Source organism: Bactrocera latifrons, unplaced genomic scaffold (genome assembly GCF_001853355.1).
Source record: "Bactrocera latifrons isolate USDA-ARS-PBARC rearing strain unplaced genomic scaffold, ASM185335v1 scaffold_73, whole genome shotgun sequence".
NCBI lineage: Eukaryota > Metazoa > Arthropoda > Insecta > Diptera > Tephritidae > Bactrocera > Bactrocera latifrons.
The window spans coordinates 375,617-388,571 of NW_017537412.1; the positions used below are offsets into that span (position 1 = coordinate 375,617).

A 12,955-nucleotide genomic window follows, 5' to 3' on the forward strand; every position below is an offset into this window, starting at 1 on the left:
CAGCGCCGCTTCCCACACAATGCATCAATCAATGGAAATATTGAGGGAACACTCCTATGAGTAGATAATTTCTCAACGGATAGACCATCTGAAACGAAGCCGCGTCCAACATATTAAAGATAATCTCGAAAAAAAAAAAAAAAAAAAAAAAAAAAAAAAAAAAAAAAAAAAAAAAAAAAAAAAAAAAAAAAAAAAAAATTGCCAAAGAATGTTATTTCGAATGATAATAAGCATTTCTCATTAAATTTGAGATTTCTGTTTTTTTTTAAATATTATAACCTCGAAATGGATCACCCTTTATTATTACTGGCGATCAGTCTTGGATCTATGTTCACGACCCGGAAACAGACGGATCAATCGACCGAGTATTGTGGTAAAAGTGAATCGATGCCAAAAAAAAACGTGAAAGTAGGTCAAAAATTAACGTTATGCTGACAGTTTTCTTCGACTATCGAGGTGTTGTACACTCCGAATTCCTTCCGACCGGCCAAACTGGCAGCAAGGAATACTATTTGAGTGTTATGCGTCATTTGCGCGAAGTTATTCGTAAAAAGAGGTCGGAATTATAGGCTGACAACTCTTGGATTTTGCACCACGATAATGCACCGCCGCATACTGCATTGATTCTTGAGTTTTTCGCTAAATTTTCAACGATAATCTGCCGCAAACACCGCATACAACTGATTTACCCAAGCGTGTCTTTTAAATCGCTACACTCATTGAAGGCTATACCGAAATTGACTTTAACAACTGTTTTGAGGATTGCAAAAAACGTTGGCATTAGAGTATTGGGGCCAGGGGGGATTACTATGATGGGGAAGAGATAGATTTGATGAAAAAACTGTAAAAGTCTTACTATTCTTTTTTTTATATTTGCACATAGTGGTATGTTATAAAGAGATATTGTTTCCATACTGTTGTAAATAGTTTATACATTTGTTATTACATTTTTAAAATATACATATTTATTATTAATTTTCTAGCTATTCTCGAGTACTTGCCGCTCGTAGAACCTTATTCCTCTGTATATATGTACATATGCCATACACTTGTATAGACAATATAAAATTGATGTCGCTAACTATTTGCCAAACGTCAAATTAACTTTTATCATATTGAGAGAGACACATTTTTCAAACCGATCGCTGACAATTCATTTTCTGTTATCACTGATGAGATTGCACTACGACAACCCATTAGAAGCGTGTATTGAAAATACATTTGTAGAACAAAGTGTGTTTGAAAATAAAAACAATTGCTAATAACCGACAATTTCAAAGAAAACACACAGACATGGAATCACTTTGAAGCCGTCAATTTTGTTGTTATAACTATAGTGCTGACAATTTGCTCATAAGTCAGTGAGGTTCACCTTGTTAGCGAACTACGAGTGCAAGTGTATATAAAATATGTATTGTATCCGTAGTAAGAGATGAGGTAAATGAAGAAATATTGCTTGGCATATCTGAAGTTTTCAATTTATATTTCAACAATGATATGGTTTTGACAGTGAGCTCAGCTTAATTCAATTTATGAGGGCTTAGGTGTGGAAGATCAATGGTCTGAAATTGCATCTATTTGGTACTCATTATTACGGTCTAGTACCAAACAGTCTGAATATCCTTATAAATAAATTGGGAAAATTTACTTAGGGCGAAACATTGTTTGAAACGAATCTAAGCGTAGTTGTTGTACAATTTTTTTTTACTTCAGTGATTCATTGTTGCTGAGTTTCTTTTCATCGATCATTATCTGGAAGATCAAGAACTCGATAGTCGAGTTTTTTTTTTTGCAAGTTTGGCATTTTTTAGAGCCCCTCACTATACTTATTTCTCATGGATCTCTAATGTAGGAGCGTCGTTAGGAATCATCGTCATTTGGCTATAAGATATCAGGACATGAAGTAATATCCACAAAAACGGCCAGTCAACACATCGTCCGACAAATAAGCTTCTGCCTGGTACACCAACCGGGTTGCCTCTATGTTATATCCGTATATATTTCACTCTCTATTATACATGTGGTCTTCGCTTCTTAATTTGGTAGCAAGCTTGCAATGTGTGGTAATCTGCTAATTTTAGGTCGTCTAAGCGATAAGAAGCTTAAAATTCATAGCCACAATGATAATATAAACCCGCTTGTGTATTGTTTTCAAGGTGCCGTGGTGAGTTGAACCTTCATTTGAATGACTAAACGTTTGTAATGTGATATTTGGAAGAACAAAAAAATAAAACACGCAATGCAGTATATTTAAGTTACTATGGTTTAGCCATTCGTTTGTTATGCTAGTTATGCCATTTATTGAGTCAATGGTCTTGCGCCACTTTGGTATCTGGCTTTTCGAGTCGAGATAGTAGAATCTTACGAGAATATTTTGCTTTTTTGGCCTTAAGTAACTTATCTTATCAACTCGTTGTACTTAATATTAACTGTGTGAAGAAAGTCATTCGGTATACGCCTCGTACCGATCGAGAGCTCCACTAACGAGTTCGCAAATCAAAAGTTAGTTGCTTGTTTATTGTAATGAAAGTGTGGTGAAACAATTGAGTGATAACTAGAATATCAAAGTAGTATATAACTATTTCGGAAACCCTTATTTAACGAGCACTTGGTGGTTTAACTATGGAAATTTACTCGCAGAGCCGAAAGTTGCTTTGATATGACAATGTGAAATGACAACAAGACGAAACTGAAAATAGTTGGATGAATAGTAGACAGAGAATTGGCAATAAAGATTAGGGTATGTGCACTTGAAACGTTTGTCAATTATTTTCATATAAAGACAGTTCATAAAAATATTTGTTATAATCGTAAATTATAAACATTTGTAAGACTTTTACAGTCATAACGAAGATTTATGATTTGCGATCATTTTACACACATTTTTTCCGCAATTTTTTTTTGTAGTCCTCATTTGCCTTATGTTTGCACATCATTTAATTGCTTATTCACAGCACGAGCATATGCAATTGTATGCCGATTAAGCTAGAATAACATGCGAAGTCAATGAATTGGTCGAGCTACTCTTCTGTTTACATTTCGGATATACTCATATTTACTTAACTTACTGGCTCTATGAACTTCTGTGCGAATGTGTAGGTAAACCGTATATAATTGCATTGTGCACGAGCGAATATTACGTATTACGAATATTTCGTTTGCCGAATATTCGATAAAGTACATACAGTAATCTGTTTTCTTTTATAAGACTGCAGGTATATAAATGTAATAATTTAGTTGCTAATCATCGTACAGGTTCTGTACCGAAAGCAGGAGTCTTGGTTAAATCAATCAGAACTTAGCTGACAGATGACTGCTGAGTAGACATTATGAAAACGGTCCTTAATGGGGAACTGTGTTGAGTTTTATTAAACTCTGGACAATAAACCTTGTACCAAATAACATCTGATCAAATTTGACCCAGACTGAAAACAACTTATTTACTTGTTGTAAACGCGGCTGGGATGGTCTACAGTACCTTCATAGATTTTGGTTTTTTCGTTTTTTTTATTGTGCAATTTCGACCTCATATTCCTAAACCTACGTCTTGTCAGCAGTAATGATACGTTTACAAGCATCTCTTTTGCGAAATATACTGAAGGTTGTTTATGTAAGAGATGCAGATCATTTGATACAAGTCTAGCATTCATCCTTTGTTGAGGTCCTCTCCTATAAACACGACAACCTTTTTGAAAGAACTGTTGCTTTAACTTTTTCGACATTCGACATTCTCAACAATTCCGTAGCCGTGATTTCAATAGGAACACGAAATTTCAATCAAACTCGTTGTTCAAAGTTTTTTTTTCACGTATAGACCAGTTTTACGATATCAGATGGAGTTCAGCTACTAGGCTTTCCAAGACACTTGGTTTTTTCATGATATTCATAGATCACTACACAAAGTTTTCGTCGTAAAGAAATAGCCGTGAAGTACATATTAATTGAAAACATAAAAAGTCAAATAAGGTCAAATTTGATTAGATGGAAGTCAGATCCTTTATCTAATTGAATATACTACTGAAATCTAACGGTTTTGAAACGTGCAGAACGAAGATCGAAGACACAAAAGTTTTTTTAATAAAACAAAAACGCTTTAGGATATTAATGAAATTCTTTATTGCTTTGAAATTACATTCGATGCCAATACGTAAGGAACTTGATTTCTTTTGCCTGGCCACCACGGGCAAGCCACGGAAAAGTCCACACCCGTATTCGATATTGGTACGAAGATCATCAATCGTCGCTGGCTTGTTGGCAAAGAACATATAACTGAAGTAGCTCCACAGGAAATAGTCTAACGGCGTCAAATCGCTCGACTGAGGCGGCCAATTGATTGGGTCATTTCGTGAGAATACACGTTCACCAAACTTGGTTTTCAATAAATCGGTCCTTTCATGTGTGGCTTGTGCCATATGATCCAATTCGGTCCAAAAATGTTCGGTTATAATTGAGCGGTAGCGATTTCTATTCACAGGATCATCACGGAAGAAGTATGTCCCAATGACGCCACCGCCCAGTTCTTTCATCAAATTGATCCTGTAAGGATGTAAGCCAAGATCTTTTCGCAAAATTCGCTAAAAAGCGTTATAGAGATGTCCAGCGCTTGTGGACGAAGTGTGAGAATCTGATTTGGGTCTTACTCAATTGATGCGCTAGCGGTAACAATATTCTCTGTGCCTGTGAATTCAAATCTTTTCACTAGACGCTCAATTGTTGATCTGTCAGGATCTCTTCAAGTTGAGGCCGACTCGTTGTTAGATCGGATATCCGTGTATGATGAAATGAAAAACCTTACTGAAGGGAAATGTCATAATCCCTATTAAAAAAACACATTAGCAAGTCCATGTGTACTTATATAGCTGTACTACTAAAGATCTTGTTCTGATCTAATAGTGTAGTAAGTAAAGTGCGGATCACTTTCTTATGGAACAATTTCAACTCATCAATCAATTGATCTTCACATTTATTAAAGTGAATACATCTACTTCCGAGTCTCGGCATTCATATGCAAGTTTTATGAAGTGAGCTCCGCTTTCGATTTTAATCGAAAAATCGGACACACGAAATTTATTATTTATATGTATGCATGCATGCATATTCTAATGTTTGTTTGTTTGTTTTTGCATTGCTTGTATACCTTTGTCTGAATTTTGATCGCACTTCATGTGTGCTTGCGTTGCAATTATGATGTAAGTTACGAAATTTACAAGCGGCCAAGCATTTAAGTGATGAACTCGCGCGTAATGCAAATTGTTTGTGTCTGAGATAAACATGCCAGTAGGAATTAAATGTTGTATCTGTAGGCGATTCTCGATTTGTTAAGGTTCCAAACCTTAAATTTCGAAAATAGGTATAAAAGGGAGCGCTTTAAAATAATGATACTGCAAAAATATCGAAAGCAAGTTTGACTAGACTAAACTTCTTTTTTTTTAAAACTACTTCATCCAAAATATTAAGATACTTTAAGCATGTTTTTTCTTCCTCGGGTATCTTTGGGTTTGAGATATAATTTCCATTAAAAAAAATTTCATACAACTTAGAAAATTTAAATGAATTGCTCAAAGCCGTGTAGAAAATCAAGCAAAACCCCTAAAAATATATGCGTAAAATATATTTTCGAGGAGATAGTTTTAAAAATTTTGAACCAGCATGGACTCTGTTTATAGGAATTTGGGCAAATAGCCGATAAATTTTCTATTTTTCTTATTTTATAACCTATTCAAACAAAAAGTTATCAATTATTGTTACTTATTATTCCGACACCCTATATTTGTACCTACTATAAGCATAAATTCCCTCGAAAAATACCTAGTCTCGTTACTCATTGTCGCTGCGGAACACAAAACATAAATTACCACCAATTGCTCTCAATTGATGATTGTCTTTTTGTTACAAAAGAATCTCAAACAATATGATGAGCTGCAGATACAGATGAAAGAAACAGATTGCACACGAAAAATGCGAACGATTTACAGAAAGTTGAACCTCGACTACTCAAAGTGTGTATAAATATACACGATATGTAGAGAATTTCGGAATATTTTCAAGGAATTATTCATATCATGCAAATTTCTTCCTACTTTCTGGCTGTTTTTTACCTTTAAAGAAAATGCATCACTTCTTGCGAGGGCGGTTTATTGAGTTCTTATATGATTGCACCCGCGAGTTTTATATTGTAAATGTCTTGTACACTATAATGGGCATAGTAATATCCGTACAGGGATAGCCATTCCATTTTAGATGGATCTGAACTGATTAAACGTAGGAATAATTCCATGATGTTCCATGAAATTCGAACTTTTCTACTGGCGTAGACCATAAATCTTCCGCAGAACCGTCGACTCATCAGATGTTATCGTACATGCCTCTGCCGAACACAGCAGGACGGGAATAATGAGTGAATTGTAGAATTTCGCCTTTGTTCTCTTTACTTCTCAATGGCCTACTCAGTCCGAAGTAGTACCTGTTGCCTGTAGGAATTCTGTGTTGGATTTCGACTGGCGTTGTTGGTGTTAATGATGGTTCCAAGATATACGAAATTATCTACGACTTCGAAGTTATAACTGTCAATAGTGACGTGGGAGGTATACCGTCTTGCCCTCCATCACTGTCAGACCCATCTGCTTCGCTGTTGAGGCCAATATCATCGGCATGCTCGAATTATTTTCTCCAATAGCAGATTGAAGCAGCCAAACGATAAGGAGTAGCATTGTCTGAAACTTCGTTTTGTATCGTACGTCTCGGAGAGGTCCTTCCCAACCCTGACGGAGATTTTGGTATTGCTCAACGTTAATTTACATGGCCGTATTATTTTTGCGGGGATAACAAATTCGGACATAGCGGCTAATCCTTTTCGTGCTGTCGATGGCGGCTTTAAAATCTACGAAGAGGTGGTGTGTGTCTATCTTCCTTTCACGGGTCTTTTCCAAGATTTGGGGCATGATGAAAATCTGGTCGATTGTAGATTTACCCGGTCTAAAGCCACTCCATGTACTACTTCAAATAAATATATGTATCTATGGTAGACTAGAGTGTTTGGGTTTCTTAGGCTAAAATATTTTCCGATTTATTCGGGGAGGAATTATATATAAATTGCATGGTATTAATGTACTAATTGATGTGGAATTATTACAAAAGCTGGCATATTTTCTAAGAATATCTCTAAGAACATAGATGTTTCTATTTTTCAAATCATCAAACTTGAAATGACAAAAGTCTTTGACTTTTTATTTCAATATACTGAACATATTCGAGTATGTGGTCTCATAATTAATTCACCAACCCTCGTATAATAATTTGAGTGCATTTCTGCTGCTTCTTCGATCCATTACACTTTCATATGTTTTACTTAATAAATATTTATAGCTTGTGAATTTGTGTACCGAAATGAAAGAATGCATCGAGAGCAAGCTGCAATTATTTTCGATTATTATAATGTTTGTATGTATGAACGCACGTAGGTTGTTTGTATGTTTGCGTTACACACATTTGCCATCTGGACAGTTTCTTAATTCGTCTGATTGTAAATTAGCCTAGTGACCTATCGATAGCGACATTGAGATATTTTAATGAACTGGTGAATATTTATAGTTGTGCACATAAGTAGTACTTGCTTTTTGAGGCCGTGATATTTTTTGTTACAGCAGTGAAAGGTAATCTCAAAACAGATTTAGATTTTTAATTAAAATTTTAATCTCAAATATTTGATAGACATCTTAACTATACTGGAATCTATACTTTAAATTACATAATCGTTCGGTTTTTTTCAAAATTTAAACTCTTATTTAAGAAAACCATGTATTAAAATGATATTCCAAGTACTGCACATCTGAAGCTATAACATTTTCCTACCCTTTTGACAGTTTGTGGATCCCATTACAAATAATTATGCTGGCTTGGCGGCCGAGACTGAATGAGGCCAATTTTTGATACCCTTTTCTGCTGTGAACCGTATTCCAGTGTAGAGGTTTTGCGTACACCACGAATAATTATAGTCAGAAGGGACAAGGTCTGGGCTTTAAGGCGGGTGAGACAAAACTTCTCCGTTCCAAATGGTTTTCAACCGGTCTTCCATATGAAGCCGGGCGTTGTCATGATTGAAAATTATTGACTCGTATCTAGTCGCGTATTCTGCGCGTGTTTTGACAATCGCTCGCTTAGATTTCATGTGTTGTTGCCGGTAGCCTTCCACATTAATTGGTTTCACTCGGTTTTAGAAGCTTGTTATCTTATCAAATACAGATCATTGCCTTGGAGTCATAAATATTCGGCTTTGCCGTTAATTTCGCTGGGTGACCAGGTTCGTTCCACATATGATTTTTGCATTTTGGGTTGTCATAATGGATCAATATTTCATCACCAGACATAATCCGATAGCAAACCGATTTCTTTCTGTAGCTTCAAGCAGCTTTCTAGACAACGTCTCTTGTCTTCAATTCATATGACTCACAATTTCCTTGCTTTTGAATATATCTGGTTGTTTTTAAACATTGGCTGCCTTCGGAAGACTGTGAATAGTGTTTATGGTTCGGACTGTTACAGTATCCAATCACGTATAATTTGGGTTTCGTCGATTTCGTTTCGGTAGTTTTAATGTCAAAGTTGTACCACTCTCTGGAAGACCAGTTGTTGAAAATATCGATTAAATAGTTTCCCCCGCCTATAATTAACACTCTATGTCAAGGTCAATACAGTGGTTGAAGCATGAACACAAATATTTACACAAAACTAAAATTAAAAAAAGTTGACGTTGACACGTGCACCAAGCGCCTTGACGCGTCTTTAATAGAAAAAGACAAATTATTCACTGCGTGATCATCCGCCCATGTCGATTATGTGGTGTTTGGCGAGATTTAATGGTGTTTTAATTGTTCGGTGTGTGTTATTCTGTTCGCTTTGAAAGATTGCACCCTTAAGGGGTGCAGGGAGAAAAAAAAAATACATTTTAATTAGTTGCGAAGTGGTCTAACACAATTGCATATACATATGTATTTTAGGCTGGTATTTTATTGCCGATGTTCGATTGTATATTTTGTGCCATAAATGTCATTGATGCTTCTTGTCTAAATTTTAGTGGTAGTCATAGTAGACATGGCAATATATATGTACACTCGTAAGTATATTTGTTATAACTGCAAAAAATAGCAAAATCAAACCTTTTCGAAAATTAATAGTAGAGGTGAAAACGACATCTATATCCTCCTGGTTCCACCTTTTAGACAGCTCCCACTTTGGAACTTTTGCGTCTGAATTGTGTCGCTTTATCTAAGATTTTGGCGATATTTCAACTGTTTGATGTCATTTTTAAAGTATAGTATGATTTTATTTTAACAGGTTATATTTCCAGCGATCTTTTCTTGAGGTTTGTGATTCCATGCACACCTACTAATATCGACGTCATAACTTTTTGAGCGGTTTGCTCCATATTTTCTCCCTTTGGATTCGCTTCATTGCCCCAAGTCCATTTCACTGTCGACTAAAACTCTCGGGATTATTTTGCTTTACAACTTCAAACATTGCTCAGAATAATAATTCATGTTTAATGTTTCAATTGACTCAAAACGGGTTTCCCGGACCGGTCGCTTGAGTTTGCTGAATAGCCAGATGTCACACGGAGCTAAATTGGTCGAAATCGGTGGTTTTGCTACGATATTCTTTGAAAATATGTCGAAAATCTCACGAAGAATCAATGCGGTATGCGACGTTGCATTTTTATGGTGCAAACACCAAGAGTTGCCGGCCATAATTCCGGCCTCTTTTTATACTCTCACAACAAAGTTGCTAAAGAGAGTATTATAGTTTTGTTCACATAACGGTTGTTTGTAAGTCCTAAAACTAAAAGACTCAGATATAGGGTTATATATACCAAAGTGATCAGGGTGACGAGTAGAGTTGAAATCCGCATGTCTGTCTGTCCGTCCGTCCGTCCGTGCAAGCTGTAACTTGAGTAAAAATTGAGATATCATGATTAAATTTGGTACACGTATTTCTTGGCTCCATAAGAAGGTTAAGTTCGAAGATGGGCAAAATCGGCTTACTGCCACGCCCACAAAATGGCGGAAACCGAAAACCTATAAAGTGTCATAACTAAGACATAAATAAAGATATTAAAATGAAATTTGGCACAAAGGATCGCATTAGGGAGGGCATATTTGGACGTAATTGTTTTGGAAAAGTGGTCGTGGCCCCGCCCCCTACTAACTTTTTTGTACATATCTCGAAAACTACTATAGCTATGTCAACCAAACTGTATAGAGTCGTTTCTTTTAGGCATTTCCATATACAGTTTAAAAATGGAAGAAATCGGATAATAATCACGCCCACCTCCCATACAAAGGTTATGTTGAAAATCACTAAAAGTGCGTTAATCGACTAACAAAAAACGTCAGAAACACTAAATTTTACGGAAGAAATGTCAGAAGGAAGCTGCATCCAGGCTTTTTTTTTTTTTAAATTGGAAATGGGCGTGGCGTCGCCCACTTATGGACCAAAAACCATATCTCAGGGAGTACTCGACCGATTTCAAGGAAATTCGGTATATAATATTTTCTTAACACCCTGATGACATGTACCAAATATGGGTGAAATCGGTTCACAACCACACCTGAAATCTCGATTATCACTTTATCATGCGAGAGTATAAAATGTTCGGTGACACCCGAACTTAGCCCTTCCTTACTTGTTACAAATAGTTTCGCGCAAACGGCGCATAACACCCAAATAGTATTCCTTGTTTACAGTTTGGCCGATCGGAAGGAATTCCGAGTTCACCACACCTCGATAATCGAAGAAAACTGTCAATATAACTTTGATTTTGATCTGCTTTTTCGGCCACAAATTTTCGCCCGATTGATCGTCTGTTAAGCATAGATCTAAGCCTCATCGCTAGTAATAATACGTTTCATGACATCCGTCAGAAGTCGGAAGGCTTATTGACGTGTTGATTTGGCAAAGTTGTCGCTGACAGTCATACCAACGTACACATTATTTTTTTGACAAATGAGTTTTTGCGAAATTTAAATAAAAAAGCTTTACAATTTCCTGCTTACAGTAGTATCGGGTCTAAATATTCGGTATCGAGGGTCTTGAATTTTTTTTTTTTTGGATTTAAACAATTTTAAGTCAAAAGGCGGTACACACTAAAGAGAGTATTTGTGAAAAGTTTAATTCCTTTATATTAATTGCTTGTTGATTTCTGAACTGGAAACTGAACGAATCAAGTGGAATTTGCTATTTGGATATGGGAAGTAGGCGTGGTTGTTGTCCGATTTCGCCCATTTTGATACTGTGACCTAAGAATATGAAAGCGATGCTAGGTACCAGCTCCAATAAAGCTCTCTCATACCCTCTCAGTGGTAAATTTTGACTTTCACTGTATCCTTATGTGAGGAGTGAGCCTAGGTTATTCTCCGCTTTCATTCATTTTCGCACATTAAAGTTGTTAGACGCAGGGGATACGCCTATAGGTGCCTTCTGCTACTGCAATCCTCTGTACCAGATAACCATTTGATCTTGTTTTTATGTCAGAATTTAACGTTAACACATATAGCCATAGGAAGTGGTGGTAATTTTTTCTGCCAATAAATTTAATGTTCCCTTACATAAGCCAAAATCCAAAGCGACAATATTCCAGCTACTTAAATGTATTCAATTACGATAACTAATGTTTTGTTGTTTCATTCTCTGTTACAGATATTTCGAAGCACATTACATGCGCTCATTCAGAATGCCAGAGATTTAATGAAATTGTTATACTACTTAAATATCCAAGAACTGCCGAAAATACTTGCCAATCAAAATGTCTCTCAATCAGGGAAAATATAAGCCCAGCATATGCGCTATCGATGAGGTTGACGATCGCAGCCTAAAAAACGATGATCTCCAAAAGCAACAAACCGAGGGCAGTGAAACAGCGCCCTTGACCACCAACCAACAGAAATTGCACATTGAACCCAGCAATCGTACGGGGAAGGATGTTGAATCGCAGATAGATGATAACATTGGTGGCAATGGCAACAGCAAAACGGATGGACTCACCGGCGATGCTGATAACGCACCTGCCAATGGTTTTCGTGGTGAGTACTTACTTTAATTTTTTATTAAATTCATATTTATTACATTCTTGTCATTCACACCTTTGAATAATTAATTTTTCATTTTCATCTCTCATTTCATATTCACGCGCATTGCTTTGATGGCTCTCGCTATAGCCTTCCTACTTCCAGGTCGCCTTTCGCTGGACGCTCTAATGCAGCTGTCGCGCAAACGTCGTATACTTTACATAACGACCGTTTGCTTTTGTGCCTTACTCTTAGTCATAATCGTCATGTTGATTGCCTTCTGGCCGGATGTGCCGTTTTACTTCCGTGCCGAATTATGTCTGGAGAAGGAATGTGTACAGACCAGCCAACAGCTGTTGCTGTGGGCCAATATCTCCAAAAATCCTTGTCACAACACCTACGAATGGGCGTGTGGCAATTTTGAGCGTGAATATGCGGAAAATGATTACTACGTCATCAAGCGTGGTGAATGGAATTACAAGACCTACAATGAGTATGAAGGTAAGTCATGCGCTATTTAAATTTCATTGTTTCCTATTATATTTGATTTCTTTTCTATGTCGCTTTTAAGAGCTGAATGAACTCAACCGTTTCATATCAATGTTGCCATCGTCTGGCGCATCATATACAGTGGAGTCAATGATATCCAGCTTGTATAGATCGTGTCGTGAAATCGATACACTCGACAAGAGTCAATCGGATTTGCTGTTGAAGAAGGCGATCAAATCTGTGGGTGAGTGAAGAATTTTTTCTTTCATTTCGTTTTGGTTTAAGAAAAATTTAAAACGCTGACCGAGTTATTCGTTATAATTAATAGCAAAAAAACGATTGTGGAATGATTGTGGAATTTCTAATATTTGATATGTAATATGTATGAATAAGTATAACATACATTT

General features: G+C 36.4%; 1 protein-coding gene across 2 annotated transcripts in view; it reads left to right on the plus strand.

The window, feature by feature from the left end:
- Nucleotides 1-12,955, plus strand: part of LOC108976128 (protein gone early) — a 79,239-nt gene that overhangs the window by 5,504 nt on the left and 60,780 nt on the right. Inside the window, exons 2-4 of one of the 2 annotated variants that reach the window (XM_018945044.1) lie at nucleotides 11,692-12,074; nucleotides 12,210-12,560; nucleotides 12,631-12,792. In XM_018945044.1, the coding sequence (XP_018800589.1) occupies nucleotides 11,798-12,074; nucleotides 12,210-12,560; nucleotides 12,631-12,792 (790 nt within the window). In that variant the 5' untranslated portion in view covers nucleotides 11,692-11,797. The remainder of the gene's footprint in view (nucleotides 1-11,691; nucleotides 12,075-12,209; nucleotides 12,561-12,630; nucleotides 12,793-12,955) is intronic. The other variant, XM_018945045.1, reaches the window with a different exon arrangement.